The sequence below is a fragment of the Amblyomma mixtum genome, chromosome 1 (assembly GCF_055824585.1).
Source record: "Amblyomma mixtum isolate Tamu chromosome 1, ASM5582458v1, whole genome shotgun sequence".
Classification (NCBI taxonomy): domain Eukaryota; kingdom Metazoa; phylum Arthropoda; class Arachnida; order Ixodida; family Ixodidae; genus Amblyomma; species Amblyomma mixtum.
In genome coordinates this window covers 302291282-302315560 of record NC_143012.1, presented here as the reverse complement: position 1 = coordinate 302315560, position 24279 = coordinate 302291282, and the positions used below count along the sequence as shown (strand labels likewise).

Below are 24279 nucleotides of genomic sequence, written 5' to 3'. Positions count from 1 at the left end.
CAGTTGATGGAGGGAACATCTGGGTGCTCTGATGGAGTTTGTGTCTCTGACAAAGTGTTCTCTTCCTAAAGGGGATGGTGAAGAAGAAGATTCAAGTGGTGACCGTATCACGACAGGCGCTGGAACTTCTGCAGAGAAGAAACTTCACCAGGGCGTAGCCAAGGGCGAACGTAGTCATCTCATCGTTTGGGAAGTGGCCCTGAACGAGTGATTGCTGGTGCCCATGAGGTCACAGGACTGCTTGCATTGTCAGGCCACCGAGGGACAGTGCCACTACTTCCCATTCCTTCCCTCGCCACTCGCTGTTGACAGCCGTGCTGAGCTCAATTGCCGCAGTCAGCTTCACTTGAAGTCTTCAAAGTGCTGGCAGTACTTTTGACACTGGCTCTGTGTCGGGCCTTGTTTTTAAGGGAGAGGACTTTGCAGAATGTGTGTGAAGCTTTTAAAGGGACACCGTTTGATTGGTTTCCTCAGTGCCCCTCTAGTTTTTAACTATTTTGATGAAGGCATTGCACATTTCAACACGTTCAGTTTGTTGGTCACGGTAGTGTGCAGTTTTGTGACAAAACTGCATTGTTTGGAAAACATTGTGTACAGTTTTTTAGAATTTTTTCTTGTTTTTTTGACCGATGTCAGATAATTTTGCGAGGCAGGGTGTATCGTTCACTCAAGTTCTTCAAGCAAATGGGACTGATGACGTGAAAGTGATAGCACTTTAATATACTGTTGAAAGTGATAAGAGGCGCATTGATGCGCATTTCTCCAAGTTATTGAATGATATGTGAGCTTTTGACGCATTGCACGTGTCTCTGCAGTGAAGCAAAAAAAAAAGCTGAGCTCTACAAATGCTTCTACGTAATGCGCCACATTGGCTTATACATACTATAAATACATAGATGTAGCATACCTCATTCAGAAGTATACAAATATATAATATATATGTATATGCTTACAGTGTGTGCGGTCAGACATTTTGTTTCAACTGCCCTTCTTTCAACGTGTTCTCTCTTCTTTTGGGCTGCATGTAAAGTACTTTATATTTATACCTGCAGCGTGTGTCTGCGCGATGCACATGTACAGTAGCTTTCAGTTGCCTGTTCCTACGACAGAGCTGCCTCAAGCCATGCACCACAAGCCTTGTACGTATAATCCAAAGCATAGCATCTATTGTAAGTTTCCCTAGAAGAGCTGTCCGCTGGCTTGATTAAGGAATGGCTTATGTATAGGAGGAGGATTGCTTACTTTTTCACCTTGTATGTGGCATTATAAATGTTTTGCTCATCCTAATGTTCCCAGCTTTTCTACAAAATTTAGTTGTAGACATGTTGAGGTTCTACTAGTTACTTGTCACGAGAGATAAAAAGGTGTCCTTTATGCGACCATTTCACTTTCATTTTTTAAACCAAAAATGCCTCCTCTTGGCTTTAGAAGTTAAGTTCTTTTCTATAAAGTGCTCAAACTTGCCATGCATGACGAGATGACATCCTTGTTTGAGTAGTTATTATGATGACATGAAAGTTGCTGTCCAGTACAGTGCGCATACCATGTTTGTAAAGCCTGTTCAAAGATTGTGCTTTTTTTTTTTGCTTGCATTTATGAGTGAGTGGGTGATCAATGCTATGAATTTATAAAGGAGGCAGCATATGAGGGCATAGACTCACAGATGTGGAATGCGTTTTTATGCCTGAATAAAAAAGAACCGAGGCCAGACTGTTCTGTTTTTTCTTAACATGCAAGTTTCTACACACGTCCAAGCTAGATCACCTAGAAACTTTTCAGCCTGCAGTGGTCAGTATGCCTTGGCTAAAACAGGGCTCTTTAATAGCATATTGACTCACTAGCACGGTGAACAAAAATTTAGCGCAGTTCAACATTCTACTCGTATTTCACAATAGGAGGCCAAAAGTAATATTTGGTTAGAGCAATGCCAATAATGGTGAACATGACGCAAAAGTACCTATTGGCCATTGCCAACATACACACTCTCTTTTTAAGATGAAAGAGTGCGGAAATCTAGAAAGAATTTGATTTGTTTTAGATGGCTGTACAAGAGACCGCGGTGGCTCAGTGGTTATGGTGCTCGGCTGCTAAACCGAAATACGCGGGTTCGATTCCGGCCGTGGCGGCCGAATTTTGATGGAGGCAGAAATCTAGAGGCCCGTGTACTGTGCGATGTCAGTGCACGTTTAAAAAACCCCAGGTGATCGAAATTTCCGCAGCCCTTCACTACAATGTTTATCATAGTCTGAGTAGCTTTAGGACTTAAAACCCCATAAACCAAACCAAACCAGATGGCTGTATATTCAGCCAGCAAGATGCAAATGGAGCCCATCACACAGGCACCTACTTTAAGGGACAAAATACTCTGCCAAACTCCTTTGTGCTCTTGCTTTAAGTAACCCAGTTACAAAATGATACCCTTCTCCTGGGAGCTGTTGGGCTGCATAAAATCGAAGGTTACATTGACTTCGCCAAGTTGAGCTTTGATGCATGGAAATTCAGTGTTGCTGCATCCTAGCCCAAAGTCTGTCAGTTCTGCCTCATCATCGTCTGCATTCCTGGTTACCTACACTGCAGGACAAAGGTCCCTCGCACTGATCTCCCCATCAGCCTTGTCTTGCGCCAGCTGCAGCCACCTAACCGAGCAAATTTACTTATCTGCCCAACTAACACTCTGCCATGCTCAGATACGTTCTCCTTTTCTCGAAATCCGCTCTCCTACATTATCGGTTATCTGATCTCAATGTTCATTACGTGTCTCACCCAAGTCCATTTCTGCCAAGCATCAGTGATGCATATTAACAGTGTAATCCACGCTGCTCTCTCTCTACCTCTAAATGTTGCCCCCTCACGTCTTCCTCTCCATAGTCCTGCCTTAGTGATTGTTGCAGTCCTGCCAGTCTCCGCATGCAAAGGGCATAATCAACTGCCTGAATGCTTTGACACATTTAATCGCACACTCCATGACACTGCAAGGCAATGTGCAACTTCTTCACAGAATGCTTGAGGGAAGGAAAATTTTGTTCACTGACTTTGGTCTAAATTGTGGTATCATATGAATGGGTTTACATGACTGGAGTCTGGGACAGTCTGGTGGTTGCCTACTTTTTATCGTGAGTATCTCCAAATGCTATCTTTCATTCATTCCATTCCGTACTGGATTCCACCAGTATTGGATTTTGTCAGCCTCTTGTCTCTAGGAGGTAGGCAAAATGCTTAGCAAAATCTTCTGAATCTGGTTACCAGCATAAGATTTTAAGAAAAATTGATGGGATTTTAAAGAGAATGTTAACAATAAAAGTTGTTTAGGAACAGTGTCAGATTTATCTTGCATAAGAAGAGTTTTCAGCCAATGGCTGTCAAAGCATAGTACAGTCTTTGTCACAAGTAACCAGGCTGCATGGATTGCTTGTAGCTCATACAGTGGAGCCCTTACAGCTTCCCTGAAGCTAAAGCGGTCGTTAAAGGGAAGGACGGGGGTTTTCTTACGTTCCAACACCTTTTGATCTTTCGGAAAGCCACAAGGGCTCCACTATACAAGCTAGAAGCAAACCATGCAGCCTGGTTACTTTTGACAAAGACGGTACATGCAGTGGCCTGCTTCGGCAGTGCTTACACCATAAGCGCACAGCTTTTTCATGCCACTGAGCAATGCGCTCCACAATAAATACCAACAGAGCACGTTCTGGCACGCAAGACATTCATATATTTACATGCAGACTTGCAAATACAAATGGGATATAGTACATGTTGGATGCCTATTAAATTATTTACATGCGATTGGACAGTTTTTCTTTTTTCCTCTTGAGGGCCTTGTATTCGCCTTCCTGGTTGGCCAGTTCCCTGTATATGCGCTTCACCTTCTCTTTTCGTTCTGCGTCCCTTTCTATGCGCTCTTTCAGGATGTGATGAGCCAAAAATTGATTGTCTCTGCGGACCTCGCGCATTGCTCCTTTCATCTCCTTCTTGTACTGGTAGTTCAACTTCTTCAGTTGCACTTTCTTTTCGCCACCTGAGAAGTGCTTGCGACCATCAAACTTCATGCTGAATTTGGGCTCCAAAAGCTGCTTCATTGGCGGCGGCTTCTTGCTTGGCCTGAGTGGCTTGCGTTCGACCTTGCGACCAAGCTGAGCCAGCGTGCTCTCTATCAAGTCCTTCAATTTATCTGGGTATGGGGCATTCATGAGCTTCTGGCACACAACCGACAGGGAATCTGCTATTTCCGGGTACGAAGGCAGTGCCTCATACAAACTTGCACACTTTTCAACAAGCTTCACGCAGGCATAGACAACTTTTACCTTGAGGTCATCGCTCCATTCAAGTTCGTCGTTTCCCAGTGCTTTCAAAGGAAGCTTAAACTCACTGCTGTTCAGACCCTTTGCACTACTCTCATCCTCAAGCTTCAAGGCGTCATGGCAGAGGAGCCTTGCAAGAAAGGTGAGAATCTCTGGTGAAAACCGCTTAGAATATGACACATACTCGAGGAATACATTGGCAACAAAGGTACCCCGCAGGAAATCAGCAGGGCACTTCAGTCCACAACAAGTCAGCATTTGACTTGCAAAGAGCATTGCTGGTGTCGCAACCACATGTGAAAAGTCTGAAACAGAGTAACACTGTCCCACAAGCTTTAGAAACACAAGTGTGCTGAAACTAGGGAACAACACGCTGAATTTAGCCTTTTTGTTTAAAAGGTCTTGAAGCTCCTCCTGCTTTTCAGAAATGACATCAACAAGAAAGCGGCCACAGGTTAGTGGGGAAAGCTGCACCAAAGCATATATGTGAGGGCACAGTTTGTCAACTAACTGTATGTCCACATCTGCTGTATCACTGATGTGCTGAAGGAGAAACACAAAAAGCATTTCAAGTTTCTTGCGTGACACTGCACTTGATTGGTTGCTATTAACCATACGCTCGATGAGAGCAGCCTTCTCATCTGCAGTCTTTCTTTCTAGCATGTCTGAAAACTTCTCTTCGGTATCGGGTACGTTAGCAAAAGCTGTAGGTTTTTGCTTGTCTGCAACCTTTTCTTTAGACTTAACATCCACTTTGGAAGGGTCGCGGTTTTTTGCAGCGGCACCTTTGACAGGCAGAGCTGTTGTGTCCGAATTGCGTGGCAGGCTGCTTGCCTCATCCTCTTCATTGTCACTGCCAATTTCCTCGTCAGATTTTAGGTCAGCATAGCTATCCTCATCAGACTCTTCACCTTCCTCCTCTTCAGAGTCTTCAGAACCACTCTTGTCACTTTGTGTTTTTTCCCTATCAGCATCAGTGACAGGGCCAGGTTCCTCCTCATTTTGCTCCACTTCGTCCTCATCGCTATCACTCGCCTCCGTGGTTCCAGTGATGCGCTCACGCTTATAAAAGCTGTCATCCAGATCATCAGCAGAGGCGAACTGTCTCTTAACCTCTTTCTTTGCAGCAGTCCCTTGTGCTCTCAGTTTTCGTTCCTGCTCCAACTTTTCCAGCCGTTTCCTCTCCTCTCGGGCAACCTCGTCCTCCGTTTTAACCCTCTCCGAGGCCTTCCCAGCCAACGGTGCGAATCTGAGCTGCTTCACTAGCACGTCGTAGTCATCTGTGCTAGCCTCCTTATCTCCGGCAGGGAGCTTCTTATTCTTTGAAGCAGCTAGAAGACCTTGAAATTCTTTCCAGTCACTGTCAAGCTTCTCGGTGAGCTCGAAGTTCTCGTCTTTCTCAACCTGCCTCTCGTGCTTGAGTTTCTTCGACTCTGCAATAAGCTTCTCGATGGCTTCCTTCCTCGACTTCGCAGCATCGCTGCTGGGATCGGCCTTAGTGAGAAATCCGCCGAAATTGGTCTTGTCGGCGAAGTCTCGGCCGAGCTTGTCGTAGAGATCTTCATCGTCGCTGCGGGGATCGTCGTGGGTTGCCATATCGTTGATAGACTTCCCGAGATGCGTCAGCTCTTCCTCTTCATTGAGGCTAAAGACATTTTTCTTCTGCGAAATTTTGCGCTCCTGGGCCAATCGGGCTGCCATTTTATCGTCAGGATTCATGGCGGAATCAAACTCACCGATTCTTTTGTCCATGAAGGCGCTAGATTTATTCCGCAACACATATTCCTGCAGTAGGGTCTCCTTACGCTTCTTGATTGCCTTGTTCCGAGAAACACCAAGAAGGCCACGGTCGCTCTTTGACTTTCTACCAAGCACATCATGTTTCTGTCTGTTCACTTTCACCTCAAAAGGATTAATTTTTTCCGGTTCTTTAACTGGTTTAGCACCACGCTTCGCCTTAGCCTTTACTTTCATGTCGCGGCCACGTGCTGCAAAACAGCCAAGCTGAGCAAGCGCGCTTCCCACACTACTATATCCCACACGAACGCCGTACACGCGCACGCGCACCTGCCAAATCAGACGACCTGGTGCGAGGGTAGCCAGAAGTGGTGGCGACGTCTGGCGCATTTTAGCGTCACTACAGTGTCACCAAGCTGTGCTGTGGCGAGGTTAAGGTTGGCATTATTTTGCCGGGAAGTACTGCACATGCTTAGTGGCGCGATCTGTCCTATCTAATTGTTGAGAAGAGCGATTAGTAGACTATTGGTAAGCGGAAACAACATGCTGGAGCAAAATCCAGAGCTTGTGGAAGCCATGCCTGAAGAAGAGGAGGAAAGTCCGGAGAGTACGAAAGAGTCCGTAAGTGGCACAACGACCATGCAACAGCTTCCACTTTGAGCCTGTCAGGCGTCCCCATTGATTCATTAACGATATATTTACTACAATTTACTAGTCGATCATAGCTTAGCAGTATCGAAATAGATTTGTTTTCACGTCTTTGTGGCTTAAGCTTGTGTTTTGGCGGTGTGAGGCTTCGTTCTTCGTGTCTACCGTGAGTATTGGCGGGCTTGGGTTCAGCAGTACATCGCCGCAATTTTTTTTTAGAAGGCAGTGATGAAACACCGCTTTTCCATGCGATCTCTCGCATCAGATTATTCCCGAGCAGCGGAAGCCAATGTATGCTTGTTGTGAACTTATAGTGTTGGGCAGTCCGCTGGAGTCGCTCCGTCAAGACCAACCGCGAAGCCGCCTGCGTTTTGGCGGTCTCCCGTGTAGCCGGCATTTATGACGTACCGCTTACATTTCGTAAAATTTATCGCGATTGTGCAATTTTGGTCCTTAATTGCATCTCCCCGAGCACCAGGCTTCTCAGCGTTAGGCGACGCGAAGCTAGCTGACCGCGACGACGCTGCAAGGACGTTGCTTGTCGCTTGACGTGACTTGGGACGACTTAGGACTCGTCGCGCCGTTTTGCGTGCGTTTTCTTTAAGCGCGCGATCTCCTTGTGCCGCAGACGCCGGATGAAGAGGAGGGCCTGGCAACAGAAAAGAGGGATGACACAGACTACGATAGCAAGCTGGTAAGAAGCTTAGCTATTGTTCGGTGCTGTCGCACAGCACCCTGCTTTCGGAAGTTACCGTCACCGTGTGTGTTCTTGCATTTTTTCCGCTTAGGATCTGGACAGGGGCAATCGCTTTGACTACCTGCTGCAGCAGACAGAAATCTTTGCTCATTTTATGACCACCAGCAGCGCGGCGAAAGGGGTTACTTCACCTCTCAAGCTAAAACCAGGTCGGCCGAAGTTGAAGAAGAATGACGAGAAAGCTAAACTTGCAGCGATGGGAGAGTAAGTAACATAACTCGTTTCCGAGTGCTCCAGTCTTGTCATGCATATTCTTTGCAGTGCTGATTCCAGATATTGCAGTTGATATATATTTTGTGCATTGGAAACGAGAGGGTGACGCATTTCACTCGTACCGACAGTGCGCAGTACCAGAGGCCCGTGTACTGTGCGATGTCAGTGCACGTTAAAGAACCCCAGGTGGTCGAAATTTCCGGAGCCCTCCACTGCGGCGTCTCTCATAGCCTTAGTCGCTTTGGGACGTTAAACCCCATAAACCAAAACCAAAACCAGATCGCGAGATAAGAAAGATTGCTCGCTGATGCTAGCTGTTCGTTAACATTCAGGAGGCGGCTTTGTCTATTTACAAGGGTATTCCAGGCCTCTTCCTGTTGGTGCTTATCAGCACTAAGTTGTGATAATGTCCTGCAATTGTTTCTTTTGTTGCTTACATACTGGCTATGCCATATGTGAAAGCTGTGCCAAATAAAGCTATAAATAGTGTTAAAATATTCAAGGCAATTTAGGGTTACTGTTAATCAATCAAGAAACCATCAAAGTCATTGCAGTTTTTAACTAGTGCCTTCATAGCCGCCCCTTCTAAAAAGATAATGTGACGCTGTCACCGCAAATGCTTTTCACGACTTAGTGTTGTTAAGAACCATTCTTCACTTCAGTGTTGTCATTGTGGAAATAAAAAACCGGACCATGATACTAAAGCCAGAAAAGGGTTGTAGCACTGAAACAGACAACACACAGAAAGCTAGACGGGACAGGTGCTTCTAGCTTTCTAGCTGGCGTCTAGCTTTCTGTGTGTTGTCTGTTTCGGCGCTACAGTCCTTTTCTGGAAACATGCACCAACTAGCCCCTCAACAAGTATTACTCATTTTGAAGCCAACTTGTGTGGCTGTTGGAACAATCAGGAAAATATTAGTCAGTTTGCGCTCAGTTGTTGGTGTTAACCAATATAATATGGAATGAAGCATGTATTGTACCAAATTCTTCATGCCATTTCGGTGTTGGAAGAAAACAATTCAGGGTTCTTTAATCTCTTTTTTTCTGCGTTTCTAGGTCTTGTTTATTTTCTGCAGCTTGTGACTTCAGTGCACTTTATATGCGGGGAATGTCCCTGTCAGATCTGATAACTGTTGTGGTTTGATCTCGGCAGTTACTTTGAAACAGTTCTTTAACTAGCTTATCTGGTTTTTTTGTAGCCTGCGACATCGCATGACGGAACAGGAAGAAGATGAGGAGCTACTCTCAGATAGCCGCCGGAAGGAAATTACTGTCACTCGATTTGAGACCTCGCCGACTTACATCAAGGGGGGTGAACTTCGAGACTACCAGATCCGAGGCCTCAACTGGATGATCTCTCTCTATGAGCACGGCATCAATGGCATCCTTGCCGATGAAATGGTGAGGCTTCCTTCTTGAAATTTATGTTAAAACAAGCACATGTTTGTTTGAAAGAAAAATCTTTTTAACTGAGTCTTGTTGCTAGTGTGCTTCAATGTTTTCGATTGAAACTTTAGTAACACATTGACTTTGTTTCCAGAAATTTGTTTTAACTGAAAAAGATGGCAATCAAGGACAGTGTTACACAGCTAATGAGTGGTCTGTGTTAAGCTGTGAGCTTACCATTATCCTTGTGCGCTGGAATTGAGTGCGCTGGCTCACATGCAAAGGAGCTTTAAAAAAAAACAATGTAACCACCTTTTGGTGAAGCAAGCTTTTGCTATGTTGAAGGCAGACGTATAGGGAAAGATACTAGAATGGGGACTGTGATCACAATGCTCTTGGCCAGTGTCTTCGACCTGCTGGCTAATGTCAAGTTAGCATAAAAAAATTTTTGGTGGATTCATCTTGCTGTAAACTGCCTAACAGCAAAGGGAGAAAAGCTTGAGCAGGTCAGTGAAATTGTGGCAGCTAGCCTCCCGAGAACTAATGTTTGACTGCAAGGTATTATTTGCTGAAATTATGAGCAGAAGGCTTTATTGAAGACATGCCGGACTAGTTGCGCAGACTAGTTGTGCAACTAGTCTGGCTTGTAACTCTTAAAGGAGCAAATACTGGCCCACTTGAGGCATGAAAAACCTGCAGTATAATTGCTGCTTCTTCATTCGTTGTCATTTTGATTCTTTTGAGTCAGGCTGGCTTTAATGTAGTGAATTAAAATGACGAATAAGTGATTATATCTCACTTTTTTCTCGCCTCATGTGACCTTTGAGACCACAGCCATCGTTCGGCTGTTGAAACCGAGACCGAAACAGCGTGAGATAGGAAATTCAATCATGAATTATTCAGCAGTCGTAGGTGAAAATCATATGGTGATTCATGCATTGTGATGTCTTGTGCATCATTACATGGAAGGAAAAATGCATGAAAATTTTGATGTCTATACTTCTTTAACGAGTACAGTGGAAATGAAGTGATACAAAGTAGGTACACTAAATGTTCACCTCTTGCTAAAAGAGCATTATGGTGCCTTGTTGACAGCTCAGATTAGATTTTTATGACTGAGAAAGGGGTGCATTTATTTTAAATTTTTCCTGTGGTCATGAAATTTTTGTGCGTAGTGACATTGTTGGTTCATAACATTGTTTATAATATCCAAAGAAACTGCGGTTCTCCCCTTTTGCTAATGAAACACTGTTCTCTTTGCAAAAGCTTAAAGGTGTATGGGTGAACAGAGGAATTCCAGACTGCTATTAGCTTTCCTTGCGTTCATTTTAAAATGGCAGTGCAGCCCATGAGTTCTTTTTCAAATGTATTTGCTTGCATTCTGTCCTTAGTCTGCCGTGCACAACTTTTATTCTTTCCAGCACTACTCTTTTCGTGTCTTGTGTTGAACTGTATAGTTGGGTGCAACTCAAGAGCGAAGTCGCAGGTGCCCCTCAAAGGAGACCCTCCAGCCAGTGGTGTGGATCGATTTTTTTTGATGCTGCGGTTAATCTGATTAAGCCGTGGTTAATCCCTAGTCATCTGCCACCCCCTGCGATTTCATGCTGACAGGTGCAATGGGATCGGTGGAGGGTTAGAATCGGTGAATGTCATTGGCTGAAGGGGCTCCTTTGAAGGTCATCTGCCGCTTTGTTCTTGAGTTGTGTCTGACTGTAGCAACGTTATTTTCACTTTGATCAAATCTGCATGCACATATCTGCACGTGACCTAATATCTTTCTTTGATAAAGTTAGTGGTTCGTGGTAATTAAAGTGATCACGATTCTCTAGGTGCTCATGTGCTACTTCAGCTGACTTAAATTGCATTTTCTACTTGCCTGTTTTGAGCAGCCTGAGTGTTCCACTGCACTGAACTTGTATTATGTGCTAGAGTGACATACTGAGCTGTGCTCATGGTGCCATTTTTGCCTTTCCCACAGGGTCTGGGAAAGACACTGCAGACCATCTCGCTGTTGGGTTACATGAAGCACTACCGCAACATCAATGGGCCGCACATGGTCATTGTGCCTAAATCTACACTGGCCAACTGGATGAGCGAGTTCCAGAGGTGGTGCCCATCACTGCGCACCGTCTGCCTAATTGGAGACCAGAATGCCAGGGTGGGTCTTCGCATTTCACAATGACTCTGTTGATTTGGTGGTTTACTAGTGAGTTTGTTTCTGCTGGTTGGATGGACAGCTGTAGTGGAGACACCTGCAAGAATGGTTTGCAAGAATGTTGTGAGATTTGGTGCGTTTCTAACATCTGATGTTTGAAAAGCAATTTGGAGTTTTGTGCAGTGTGCCTCATAGCTTAGATGTAGTTTTGGTGTGGATTATACGTAATTTTTTCACCTTCACTATTGACAATGACTAGAAAACAGTTTATTTTTTACTGAATGACCAAGAGGCCAGAGTGATGGAGCTCAGTGGGGACTGTGAATGAAAGTAGCACTGAATGTGCAATAATAGACGTATTAAATGGACATTGAGGACAACTCCGTTCAGTTATAGTCTCAGTAAAAGTTGATTCTCTAGCTCTTTCTGGGTACGCCGACATTTGTCAGGCAGCAAAAGATGCATCTGTTGCCAAGAAAATTGGATCTAAAAATCTTCCCCCCAGTCAATTCAAACTCTTGACATCGTTATTGAAAAAGGCAAGTTGCCATTGTTATGAAGTGAATGGAAGTGTAGCGTAGCCTCTGGGATCTGTAACCTACATTCAGTGTCGACGCACGCATTTTACTTGCGAAGTCGGCCAGTGAGGGCAACACCTGTATTTCATTTCTTGTTTTTTTTTTTTTCTAGCTTATAACAACTCCGTTTTTAGTGAGAGTGGCCTCTTTGTAATTAGAACGTGGTACCCTGTCGGTGTAGGCAGTCTTCTGTTTTCCCCCAGTGTCTCTTTAGGTTGTGAATTTCCGCACTCGTCACAAAGCATTGGGTGTACTTTGATGATAAAACTTGTTCAATTCCATTTTGATGGTGGTGGGGTTCTTGCAGGCTGCGCTTATCCGAGACACACTGATGCCTGGTGAGTGGGACGTTTGCGTCACCTCCTATGAGATGGTCATCCGTGAAAAGGCTGTCCTGAAGAAGTTCAACTGGCGCTACCTGGTCATCGACGAGGCTCACCGCATCAAAAATGAAAAATCTAAGGTAAGGTTCTGCCATGGCGGTGTGAAAGTGATGAGCTGTCCATTTAACTTAACTGTTTTTTTTTTGCATTAATCAGTTAAATGTCAGAATGGAATGAGTGACACTGCTTCCTTGCCCATGCAGCTTAGCAGCTTGTGTTCTAAGTGTAAGGGGCAACGTCACTCGCAATGCAGCAACAGTACACAGAAGGGTGAGGACCAGAAGACAAGGCAGGGATAATTGCACTACATATATAAAGCAACTTTTGTTCTATGAGATATGTGTACATGGGCTTGAGATTAGATTGCGACGGTGCAGTGAGCTATAGAGAGGAAGATGACTGAAATAACGTCAAGGTGGGAAGAGTGCAGAATAAGTTACAGAAACAAGAGTTAGTGATATCTCATCTGAAATCAAAAGGACGAAATGGACATGGGCAGGGCATGTAATGTGGAGAATAGATAGCCAGTGGTCCTTTAGGGCAGCGGTTTCTTAGCCCAAGCAACCGTAACGGCCTTCTATATGTGCCAAGGAAGAAACCCCTCCCCCTTTTTTCATCGTCGGTGCTCATGCAGGTGAAACGTCGCAGGCGGTTGGTGTTCATGTGAATGGACGCTTAGTGCATTTTTTTACTGTTATGCTCTCCTTTGTAAGCCTTTGTTTGTATTCATGCTTTCAGCAGTCACTTTTTTATTAATGCCCATCTCTGACTCATGTTCAGACCTTTAACTCCAAGAAGATGACGCAGAAAACTACGTTATCTTCTAGATTCTGCTGTGGTGCTCACAGAATCTCATGACGGCTTGCTTGGCTTTCATTGACTATCAGCCATTCCTGCGCCAGTGTGACGTTAATGTTTTTTTTTTTCTTCGTTGCTTCATATATTGGCTTCTTTTCGACACAAATTGGGTCGCTGGCAGCAGAACTGTGTCTCCGAATAGTCTGAAAAGCGTCTCATGTGGCCCACTGTTAAGAGCTCTGTAGGAGATGCGCACACTTGTTTCTTTTGTCTTGGAACATATGCCGCTTTATTTTGAGTGCTGCTGTCATGGTTATCGGAAATTCACTTTTGACCTTCTTGTCATATCCTTTAAACTGTGCAGCTTTCCGAGATTGTCCGGGAGTTCAAAACGACCAACCGCCTACTTCTGACCGGCACCCCGCTGCAAAACAACTTGCACGAGCTGTGGGCGCTGCTGAACTTTCTTCTTCCCGATGTCTTCAACTCATCCGAGGTATTCATTTTTTTTTTTAATTTAAAATTTGGCATAAGTTAGTGTGCCTACTTGTGGCCTGATGCCTCTAGCATGGTGAACTGTAGTTTAGTGTGCTTTTAACGAACACGTCTATCGCGTGGTACTTGTTCATTACATCTTAAAGTTTGTACTGAGTGGACTGAATTGGTGAGTTTCTGCGTGGCTGACTGTTTCAGTCTTAGCTGTAGAATTGAGAGCAGTACTTAGATTAATAATGACAGACCATTCAGTATCCTCAGGTCCTTATAAGGCCCTTCGAGGCCAGGCTGTGAGGGCATTGAGGTCAAGTACTGTTAAACCAGGCAATCAACACTGTCACTTTCTTACAGTGCGCCATTCAAGCTGGTACCTTGTCAAGCACTTTCAGCTGCACAAGCCAAGTCCACATAAGGCTTCAAAAGCAATGTTAAATGTTAATGTGTCTTTAAGTTTGTGGAATTAGCTGCGATAGCAATGAGGGCATCGTTCTCATCTGGTTTTGGGAGAAGTCATGGTTAGCTGGAGAAAAGGCTGCATGGCTATTTATAAACGAACCTGTGAAAGGCTCCTATTCCTTAGTTCCCATGAATGCGCTCAGCAGCTGTGTGGCATTGAATTGATGTTGATGTGAGGAAGTTTGCCTGCCCACAAACTTCTTTTGCAGCATCTGCTTTCACTGCGCTGGTCATTAGGTGCATTTTGAAAGATTCGTGGAAGTGATTCCAGAACACAGCCGCTGGTTGTGCTGTGAATGCAGCCTGACAGCATTGTCGTCCCATTATTGTGCAGGACTTCGATGCCTGGTTCAACACAAACAACTGTCTGGGCGACAACCACCTCGTGGAGCGGCTGCACGCGGTGCTGCGCCCGTTCCTGCTGCGTCGTCTCAAGTCTGAGGTGGAGAAGAAGCTGCCTCCCAAGAAAGAGGTGAAGGTGTATGTCGGCCTGTCCAAGATGCAGCGCGAGTGGTACACCAAGTGCCTGCTCAAGGACATCGACGTTGTCAACGGAGCAGGAAAAGTGGATAAAATGCGGCTGCTCAACATCCTCATGCAGCTGCGCAAATGTTGCAACCACCCGTACCTCTTCGATGGTGCTGAGCCTGGTGAGTTTAGAGTTGCATTAAGAGCAGTTAACTTCCTAGATGGCATGATGCTGCCATGCATCTGCCACCATGGAGGGGGTTGAGAAGATGAGACTACTTGAGCAAGACTGTGTGTCAAGGCTTACAGTAAAAGTCTGTGCATAGAATTTTCACCAGAGCACAAGAGAATAACTTTATAGTACTAGTGGCAAAAGCGCACCATTCAAACACGGAGGTTTACTGTTTGTATCGGGAACTTAGGTTGGTGAAAGTGTCATTTCATTTCTTCGCTGTTTGCTCTTTACAGGACCACCCTACACGACAGATGAGCACATAGTCTACAACTGTGGCAAGATGGTGATCCTTGACAAGCTGCTGCCCAAGCTGAAGGCCCAGGGCTCTCGTGTGCTCATCTTCTCACAAATGACACGCATGCTTGACATCTTGGAGGACTACTGCCTTTGGCGACGCTACGGCTACTGCCGTCTGGACGGCCAGACACCTCACGAGGAGCGAACAGTCAGTCCTTCTTTTGCCTTCCTTTTATTTTTTTCCTTGCTCTTGTAGCTGTCTTTATTGTTTCTTTTTGATTGTTTCTTAATGCTTGTATCCATAATGTTGCAAAGCACAGTTTGCTTCATACTGAAGCAGTTTTTTGTTAGCTGTGTTACAGTTAACTGCACCTGTGTTACAGCACCTCTCACTGCACACACAATGAGAAGAAACCAGAGGGAAAATTTTGGCATAAAGTAATGCATGCTGGTATAAACTTTTTTTGATTCATCTGTTCTGATGGTGCCTTTCTTTCCTTGTGCTCTTGTCCCGACAGCTTTCCATCAACGAGTTCAACAAGCCCAACAGCGACAAGTTCCTGTTCATGCTTTCAACCCGCGCGGGTGGGTTGGGCATCAACCTGGCCACGGCCGATGTTGTCGTCCTGTTCGACTCAGATTGGAACCCTCAGGTCGACCTGCAGGCCATGGACCGAGCCCATCGTATCGGGCAGACCAAGGCTGTGCGCGTGTTCCGTCTGATCACTGAAAACACCGTCGAGGAGCGCATTGTGGAGAGGGCCGAGGTCAAGCTGCGCCTTGACACGGTTGTCATCCAGCAAGGTTGGCCTCTTTTCTCTAACTCTTCCATCACACTGCAATTATTGGTGCTGGAATCAGGACGCACTTAGGAACATACCATTTGACGGGTGAACCTGCACAGGGAAAACTTGAAAATTCAGTGGCAGTGAACACCATCGTCTGGTGTTCAACTCAGGTTGACAAATGCATAGGAAGTTTGTGGCATTAGAATGTCTTCAGCTGGTGTAAGACAGGGTTAGTTGGTGACCAATGGGAGAAGCCTTTTTCCTGCAGTGATGTAACTGGAAGGCTCATGTTGATGATACCTGGTTGGTGAGTGGACTGAATGCATGGACCAGAGACTGAGATGGGGGGGAAAACAAAATGCAGGTCGTCTGGTGGACGCCCAGGCCAAGATGGGCAAGGAGGAGATGCTAGGTATGATCCGGCACGGTGCCGACCACATCTTTGCCTCCAAGGAGAGTGAGATCACAGACGAGGACATTGACGCCATTCTGGAGAAAGGAGAGCGCAAGACAGAGGAGCTTAAGACCAAGCTTGAGTCACTCGGCGAGAGTTCTCTGCGGAACTTCACCCTGGATACTCCGCAAGAGTCCGTCTACAAGTTCGAGGGGGAGGACTACCGAGAGAAGCAGAAGGTGAGAGGATGAGGATGAATTCATTGAGGTTGCAGTTGGGTCTGATGAGGTGTGATAAGAAAACATACGTTTGTTGTAAAGGCAGTTCTAAAGGCAGAAGAAAAAGCTGGGTGAGCTCATTAGAGTTGATCGTGCTGTGCGGGCAAGTTACTCCATTGCATGCATATTGCCTTCTTTTTTGTGACCATTATTCAATTTCGTAAAGTGCAGCAGAGCTACAGAAAGCAAATGTAATTGTGGATGGGAGTATGAACCAAAGCAAGATACAAATTTAGCATATGCAGAAACACGCCACACACTATAAAATGCAGGATGGCTACGAGTGCAAAAACCAAGACCACTAGAAATGTAAATATTGAGCAGGGAATCTTCTGAAGTAAAGTTTAGATTCTGTAGACACTGAAAGCTTGATTCCTTAAGGTTATTAACATGGGGTTCTGTTTGGAACAAAGATGTAGGGGGGGTTATGTATAGGATACTAAGTTTTACTGGCTCATGCTTTTTGCTTTTACTCCTTTGACATGCAAAAAAGAAAGCACGTCAGTGGGCACTGATGAGCTTTGAATCAAAAGTAATGATCATGCATTCAACAAGACAAGCTTTTTTCGCTGCGTCTGGTTTGTGCTTCTCAGCATGAAATATTACTAATTGCAACTAATCAGTTGGATTGTTTCTGCAGGTTAAATGTGTTTACATTTCTGAGCCAAAAATTATGCGGCATTGTTTCTCTGCTACAGATGCTTCTTTTTATCACTATTGCAGAGCGGGGGGCTGAATTGGATCGAACCGCCCAAGCGGGAGCGTAAGGCCAACTATGCGGTCGACGCGTACTTCAGGGAGGCCCTGCGTGTGAGCGAACCAAAAGCCCCCAAGGTGATTTGTCATTTCACTTTATTAATTTACACAGCTTGTCATACTTTGCGTTGGCGCTGACATTTTCATTGCATGTTTTCGTACAGGCACCTAGACCTCCTAAGCAGCCAAACATCCAGGATTTCCAGTTTTTCCCTCCGAGGCTGTTTGAGCTGCTGGATAAGGAGATCTACTATTATCGCAAGACCATAGGATACAAGGTGAGGCTCCGCAGTCTCTCGGGGTGGCTAAGGCTGCCTCTAAAAAGAGATGGAAGATGCCGTATTAGAGGTGACAAAGAGTGGCATTGTGTAGAATGTTCTCAGTGTGGAACAAAATTGTTGGAGAGGGATTTTTACGAGTTTCAGGTGGAAATTAACCAAGCCAATTGAGGTCATCACAAAAGCTAAGATCTTAGCACCCAGCACTATTACAGACCTGCTGCAGAAGGTTTAAAATGATCGAATCAAACTGGCAGCTTTTGGAATAGAAGCCACAAGGTTGTGCTATTGTTGCTTACAAACCAAATGTAGGAATATTATCACTTGCAACTGAATGCGGAGAATGATGAAGTTCGCGATTTTTCAAGCCGGTTTATTGTAGCAGAGTGATCTTTTTTCAAGTGACTACGGACCGTTTATCAGATCCCATTGAGTCCGAAAAATTGGTCGGCATCTGCAGTCGCTACTATTAATACCATTAATAGTGGTACTTCAGGAGCATGGGATAATGCATGGAAGCGATGGTAGATAAGTATTTTTCATAGCACCAGGTGGTTCTGCACTGCCCACTTCAAGCTTTAATTGCACTGTACCGTATGACACCGACTGCAACTGCCCTCTCTTAAAGTTTTAAGCTTATGCCTGCTTATGGCAGCTGTGCAGACGAACATTGTTTTACCGTTAGTCTCTGCTGTTTTTCTGGTTTTGTTTTGCTGGTTTTCTCCTGCAGATGTTTGCATATTTGTATAAAGCATTGCGATCAGCGTCACTGTGAGGAGCTTGTAAACACCTCTCAGTGTCTCTGCTTCTGGCTACAGGATCATGCTTGTGCTTTAGCTCAGGAGTTACTGATGGGCTTTAATGTAGCCAACTAAGCAGTGTTTTTGCACGACTGCCTCCGCCCATATACAATTAGGTTCCAAAGAATCCTGACCTCGGATCAGACGCCGGACGTATCCAGCGGGAAGAACAGGCCAAGATCGATGAGTCCGAGCCCCTCACCGAGGAGGAGCTGGCTGAGAAGGAGAAACTACTAACAGAGGTGGGCTGGCTGTACTGGCAAGATCAGTGCTTCTGTCATCATTCTGTCTTGTGGTCAAGTTGAATTTGTGCATTGTTAGCTCACTATTTCCCTGCAACTGCTTGTCTTTTGTGTTGGTTGTCTTTGGTGAGCTCCCTCTTATCCTCATACCGTCGCACTTGACTATTTGACTGGATATTTGAAATCATCAAATATTCACACAGGCCTGGTCACAACAGAATGGAAGACACAGAACGCACTTGCTGAAGCATGTAGCAAGCGTGTATTGGTTACTCGGCAGTGTGTCAGCCCCTTGTTTTACAAAGTGATTAGCCACAAGCCCAGGTGCTAGATATTGGTTAAACCAGGGCACCCTATTTTATTTTTATCTTATTGTTAAAGGTTTCTTCTTTTTTGTTTTTTGCCTTTTCTTTTTGCTGAGAGAGTGCATTGTCTTGCAGGGGTTCACCAACTGGGCCCGACGGGACTTCAACCAGTTCATCAAGGCCAACGAAAAGTATGGTCGTGATGACATTGAGAGCATTGCCAGGGATGTGGAGGGGAAGACACCCGAAGAGGCAAGTACTTGGCGTCGTTTTTGGAGAATGTCAGTGAGGTCACTTTGGTGAGCTTCTCTCTGTCAATTGTGCTTCAGTTAGGCTGCTCCAATGATGATCACTGGATGCCCAAGGCATTGCAGTGACGCCTATGAGGAACCTTGTCACGAATTTTCAGGGGGACCGAGAAATGAATGTTGAGCAGATGGCAATGTAAAAAATGAAAGCCATGTGCAGATCATCACTCTTATGACACAGCAGGTCATTGCTGCTCAGTCGTCTACCAGACACAGTGAATGAGTTGGTTGCTGTGGTGTTTGGCTGCTCAGCATCAATCTGCATTGGAGGCAGAATGCAAAAATACCTGTGTTGCTGTATGATGTCAGTGCACGGTAAAGAACCCCAATTGGTGAAAATCTTGAGTACTTTACTGCAGCATTTTGTACAGCCTGTGGTGTAGTGGGACGAAAACAAACAACTTATGGTGCCCTACGTGTTGGAACTGGTGACCTTGTTTGCGTCAAGTATGTGGTTAAGTGGACAGCAACATAGCTCTTAAAGTTGTAGTAGCTGGTAGTAGAGCATGACCAGTTCTTCACTTCACGTTATTCACCTTAAAGACCCCTTTCAGGGGGTATTACATAAGGGGTTGGTTAATATATTCAACAATAATAAATACATGTATGTCATTGCAGTATGATACAAGTGTTTACAGCGGATAAGAATGAAGATGGGCACGTGATGGCGGCAACATCGGCGGGGAGGGCATTCCAGTCAACAATGGTGCGGGGAAAAAAGGAACCTGAAAAAGTTGAAGTGCGCGATAGAGGCCGGGCGATCTGAAAAGGGTGTGCAGTGCGGTGAGATATGCGGGTCGGATGAGAAATGTAAGGTGTTTGATTCAGAGTGCTATGGAAAAACTTGTGGACTTGTGGATGACAAAGTAAATCTGTCAACACTGCTTGACTCTTGACATAAAACATAGTGTGAGTATTGCAAAGTGACTTTGCTGTGGTCTTTTAGGTACATAAAACTTAAATCTGTGTTTTTCTGCACAAAGGAAAAAAAATGCAAGGAACATGTATGACAAGCTGGCTTAAACTTGTCGATGAAGTCCTTGCCGCCTTCTAAAAACAAGTTTAGTGGAAGACTGTTAGGTTGTAGAGAAAATTTTAAGTTATGACCAATATCTGTGCAGTCACTATAAAATGCAGGAGATGCAAAAGCAGCTTTATAATATAAGAGCATGAAAGTTATGGAAAATAAGTGCAAGGCAAACAGCTTGGGACTGAGAGACACAGTTGCAAATGTAGAAATGTGCCCCCGGCAGGTGATGGAGTACTCTGCTGTCTTCTGGGAGCGCTGCCACGAGCTGCAGGACATCGAGCGGCTCATGGGGCAGATTGAGAAGGGAGAGGCCCGCATCCAGAGGCGGGCGTCCATCAAGCGCGCCTTGGAGGCCAAGATGAGCCGCTACCGGGCTCCATTCCACCAGCTGCGCATGGCCTACGGCACCAACAAGGGCAAGAACTACACCGAGGAGGAGGACCGGTTCCTCGTCTGCATGCTGCACAAGCTGGGCTTTGACCGCGAGAACGTCTACGACGAGCTTCGAGCTGCCATACGACAGGCACCACAGTTCCGCTTCGACTGGTTCATCAAGTCTCGAACGGCCGCTGTGAGTCGCACTTTGCACGTGGCACCTTTTTCTGTTTGCACATGTTTTCATGCAGCTTTAAATGAAAAAGGGATTGAGTGATCAAGCTCAGGGCCTGTTTCATGCGAGTGCTGCAGGAGTGACTTGTCGAACTTATTGTCTGGGACCCAATAGGTCTTCTGATTGACCAGGCTGTAATCTGTCTGCTTGGAGTATCTTGTCCCAGAGTCTTTGAGATGGCAGACTTCCACCATAGCTTTGAAAGTAACATGTTTCGGACTGTCAGCAGTGCCGTTTAATGTTGGTGTTGAGGCCAAGGTGATGGACGGGTTAGGGTGCATTGTCTGCGTTGCAATTTTCAAACATCCAGAAAAGGTTGTCCTAAAGTATGGGTGAAAGGAATTGAGTGTATGGATTCCCTTGTAATGGCTTGTATAACAAGTTGGCTAACTAAGCCAGCTAGTGCTTCTAGCAAGTGTGAACCAGTTTAAACACTTGCAGGCTTTTGAAACAGTGCTTCAGGTGCCACCATACAGAATTTGCCACATGTGGTATCGCCTGCAATTCTTGAGCTTTTGCTGGAAAATGCCTCATCAGGGCAGTGTGGCCCAGATTGCATTCAGTGGTCAAAATTGGGTTTACTCCAGCATAGAATTTGAAAAGAATACTATATGGTTATGATTTTCAGCAGGGAAAATAGATGCCATTCAAGGTATCCTTGCTAATACTTATTGGAATTTGAACACTTTAGGTGTTCCTTGTCTGAATGTACTGCAGTTTACATCATTTGCTCCTAGTTGTGTGAATAGGGTGCACATACAGGCGATGCTTTAATACCAGCAGCTCCAGATTTGCTCGCATAATGAACACACCCATTATTTTGGTAGTAAAAATGTAAGCTTTTGCGAATGCATATACAAACCTTGTTACAGTCGCCGCGGTGGCTCAGTGGTTATGGTGCTCGGCTGCTGACCCGAAAGACGCGGGTTCGAATTTTGATGGAGGCGATTTTCTAGTGGCCCGTGTACTGTGCGATGTCAGTGCACGTTAAAGAACCTGCTGTCAAAGGCAGAGTTTGAGGATGCGGCCGCCATGCCGTATGCACAACACATGCGGGCATCTAGAGCGGTGTGATCATGCAGAAGAGTCAGAGCGCGCATGAGACCATTGACTGCTTCTTCCAGCTGCATATTTTTCTGAATTCTCGAACTTCGAAATACTTTGAAAATATTCGAGGTTTTTGAATATGCTGTTCGCCTCGAAGCTAAATCGAATATCGCATTATTCTCTGCGATATCTGAAACCTTTGAATATTCGCACGACCCTGCTGTATTACCCTGTGTAATGAGCTTATCCCCTCAAATTTTCGTTAATTTTTTTTTTAGTACTTTTTCTTATATGAGTAAACGTGCTATTTGCAGAGGATTCCACACCATGCTTTTGCCTTTCACTACGAAACTGGAACCTTGCCACTGGAACCTTGCCGTGTTAATTGAGCTCGTGGCTTCTGTTGATGACATGTGCAGGAGCTGCAGCGACGGTGCAACACGCTCATCACGCTCATAGAGCGAGAAAACCAGGAGCTGGAGGAGAAAGAAAAGGCTGAGAGGAAGCGGCGAGGAGGTGGCCGCCCTAGTACGCCCAAGGTCAGCCCCCTCCCCCACTATTTTCCTTCAGTGTCATGTAGTAGTCATTGTAGGTGATCAAATTACGTCACAGGCTTGGAGAGCAAGTTACCTCTCCAGTGCAGTACAGACTGCAGCTTGCATCAAAAGAACAGTGGAAAACAAAAGAAAGTTATTCCAAATGACTTTATGCAGCACTGGCATGCAAGCCTTTGCTTGTGGTGCCAGTGTCACAGCAGCATCAGGGAGGACCGTGGTCTCATTGTCGCAGAAAATTAAAAATTTACTGTTCTTACGATTTGTTTGGTGCAAAACTATTTTCATGCTCAAGATTAACCCTTTGAGGGTCGAATTATTTTGAAGAAAACTTTCCCAGGTGGTCAAATTACTTTATTGCTGATCTTGAATCTACAAAATGTATATAATCGAGAATAAATAGTAAAAAAAAATTAGGAACAGTACTTTGGTGACAGCATCACTCACAACTGGAAAATGTTCAATAGAATAGAATAGCAATGGTGATAAGCAAGCTAAGAGCAGCACCAATAAAGATAGAAATCAACTTTCGCCGCCTCTGCAAAACAGTGCCCACAAAGAGAAAACACGTTTCGCGCGACTCCGTTGCGATCCCGCGGCGGAATCGAAAACCGCGTAGGCGCGTTGCCACAGAGGGCGAGAATACCTCGCGAGCAACGGTGATAAGCAAGCTAAGAGCAGCGCCAATAAAGATAGAAATCAACTTCGGCAGCCCCTGCAAGATAGTGCTGACAAAAAGAAAACTCAAATTTCGCGCGACTCCGTTGCGATCACGCAGCGAAACCAAAACTACAAAAGGGGTGTTGCCGCAGTCTGTGCCGCCGCGCTAAAGCTAGACATAAGTTCTGCTTATCTCCGTAAGAAGGCAGCACAAAATTCAAACACTTCTTGTAAGTCCTAAGAGGTGGCAGCACCCCCCAGTGAGCACGCATTGTTCTTTTGGCGCAAAATTTCAAACGGAAGATCGAAACCGTACCCGTACGGCAAAGACCTTGCGGGACAGAAAACCGCCGCCGTACATATACGGCAAAAACCTTCAAAGGGTTAAAAAAAAAAATGGATTTTAGTTTGCAAATATTTGGTTGTTGCTTTGGCCTTTTCCAGTCATAAAGTCTATTAAGACGCATGTTTGGTGTTTTTTAAATTCAAGTTTTGGTGAAAATAGCTTTTGCTTCAGTTGCATTTTATAATATATGGTTACATTACATCCTGTATTGCCCTATGAGGAGATGAATTGTCAAGTAGGTCAGGTTAGCGTTTAATTAATAGCAGTAGGTTGGTAGCTCTGGTTTTGTTGGTTATCGGCAGTATGGTATCAGTTCTGCTGTGGAGTAATCTAGAAAAGAATTTGTGGCTTTGGTGGGGCAAGAGCAGTGTCTTTTTCAGTGAAGAGAAGTGCTTTTGTGGGTGCGCTCCTTGCAACAAAAGCGTTTACTGTGGCTAACTTGTGTTACAGGGAAAACGCAAGATGGACGGTATTTCTGAAGGCCGAAAGAAGAAGCGGAAGACTCAGTGATGGGGCACTTGTTGCCAAATATTCCATCCAGTAATGTAAGGTGGTGACCCGTGTACATATAGTGTGTAAGGACATTCTCTCTCCCAGCGGTGCATTTGTATGTTTTGTATTGTCCGTGCCCTAATTGTAGCTTTCATTGCAGTCCGTGCCACGCACATTTCCCTTCCTTTTTTTGCCGAGCTCCCATGCTGTTTCTTGACATCATCTCGTGGCACTGTATATTTATTATTGCCAACCTACTCTATGACCTAGGGAGGTGGATTTGGCTGGGACACAAAATCGCCCATTCCGAACTTGCATGTTTGTCACAATAAATGTCAATTCTTAGTACCATGCAGTTGTTTGGATCTTGTTTTGCTTGGTGTGTATAGAACTGGTTTGGGATTGTTGCGGCATGAGTTTTTAAAGGAAACAGGTGAGCGCAAACAAAAGACAAACCACAGAGAGGGGACAAACATAACGCGTCATGAAAAACTTTTTTTTATTGACACTGAAAGCATACATTTGTAAGTAAATCAGAACGGATGTACAT

The 24279-nt window shown here is 45.1% G+C and overlaps 3 protein-coding genes across 13 annotated transcripts in view; 2 read left to right on the top strand and 1 right to left on the bottom strand.

Moving 5' to 3' along the window:
- The window catches only part of syd (JNK-interacting protein syd), a 38083-nt gene extending 36373 nt beyond the window's left edge, over nucleotides 1-1710 (top strand). For all 11 annotated transcript variants that reach the window (XM_089566625.1, XM_089566628.1, XM_089566630.1 and 8 more), the window contains one exon: nucleotides 72-1710. In XM_089566625.1, coding sequence (XP_089422751.1) covers nucleotides 72-211 — 140 coding nt within the window. In that variant the 3' untranslated portion in view covers nucleotides 212-1710. The remainder of the gene's footprint in view (nucleotides 1-71) is intronic.
- Nucleotides 1711-3683: 1973 nt separating this feature from the next.
- On the bottom strand, nucleotides 3684-6316 carry l(3)07882 (Nucleolar protein 14 homolog l(3)07882). Its single transcript, XM_089566635.1, has one exon. The coding sequence runs from the start codon at nucleotides 6267-6269 to the stop codon at nucleotides 3771-3773; it is 2499 nt and encodes an 832-aa protein (XP_089422761.1). The 5' UTR covers nucleotides 6270-6316; the 3' UTR covers nucleotides 3684-3770.
- Nucleotides 6317-6448: 132 nt separating this feature from the next.
- Iswi (nucleosome-remodeling ATPase imitation SWI) lies at nucleotides 6449-24080 on the top strand. The gene is made up of 18 exons (XM_089566619.1): nucleotides 6449-6653; nucleotides 7309-7374; nucleotides 7469-7641; nucleotides 8850-9051; nucleotides 11015-11194; nucleotides 12077-12232; nucleotides 13315-13446; nucleotides 14236-14551; nucleotides 14838-15049; nucleotides 15360-15645; nucleotides 15994-16262; nucleotides 17025-17135; nucleotides 17222-17335; nucleotides 18252-18377; nucleotides 18818-18934; nucleotides 20244-20591; nucleotides 22097-22216; nucleotides 23688-24080. Exons 1-18 carry the CDS (start codon nucleotides 6576-6578, stop codon nucleotides 23745-23747), a joined length of 3066 nt encoding a protein of 1021 aa, XP_089422745.1. The 5' UTR covers nucleotides 6449-6575; the 3' UTR covers nucleotides 23748-24080.
- Nucleotides 24081-24279: the final 199 nt, after the last annotated feature.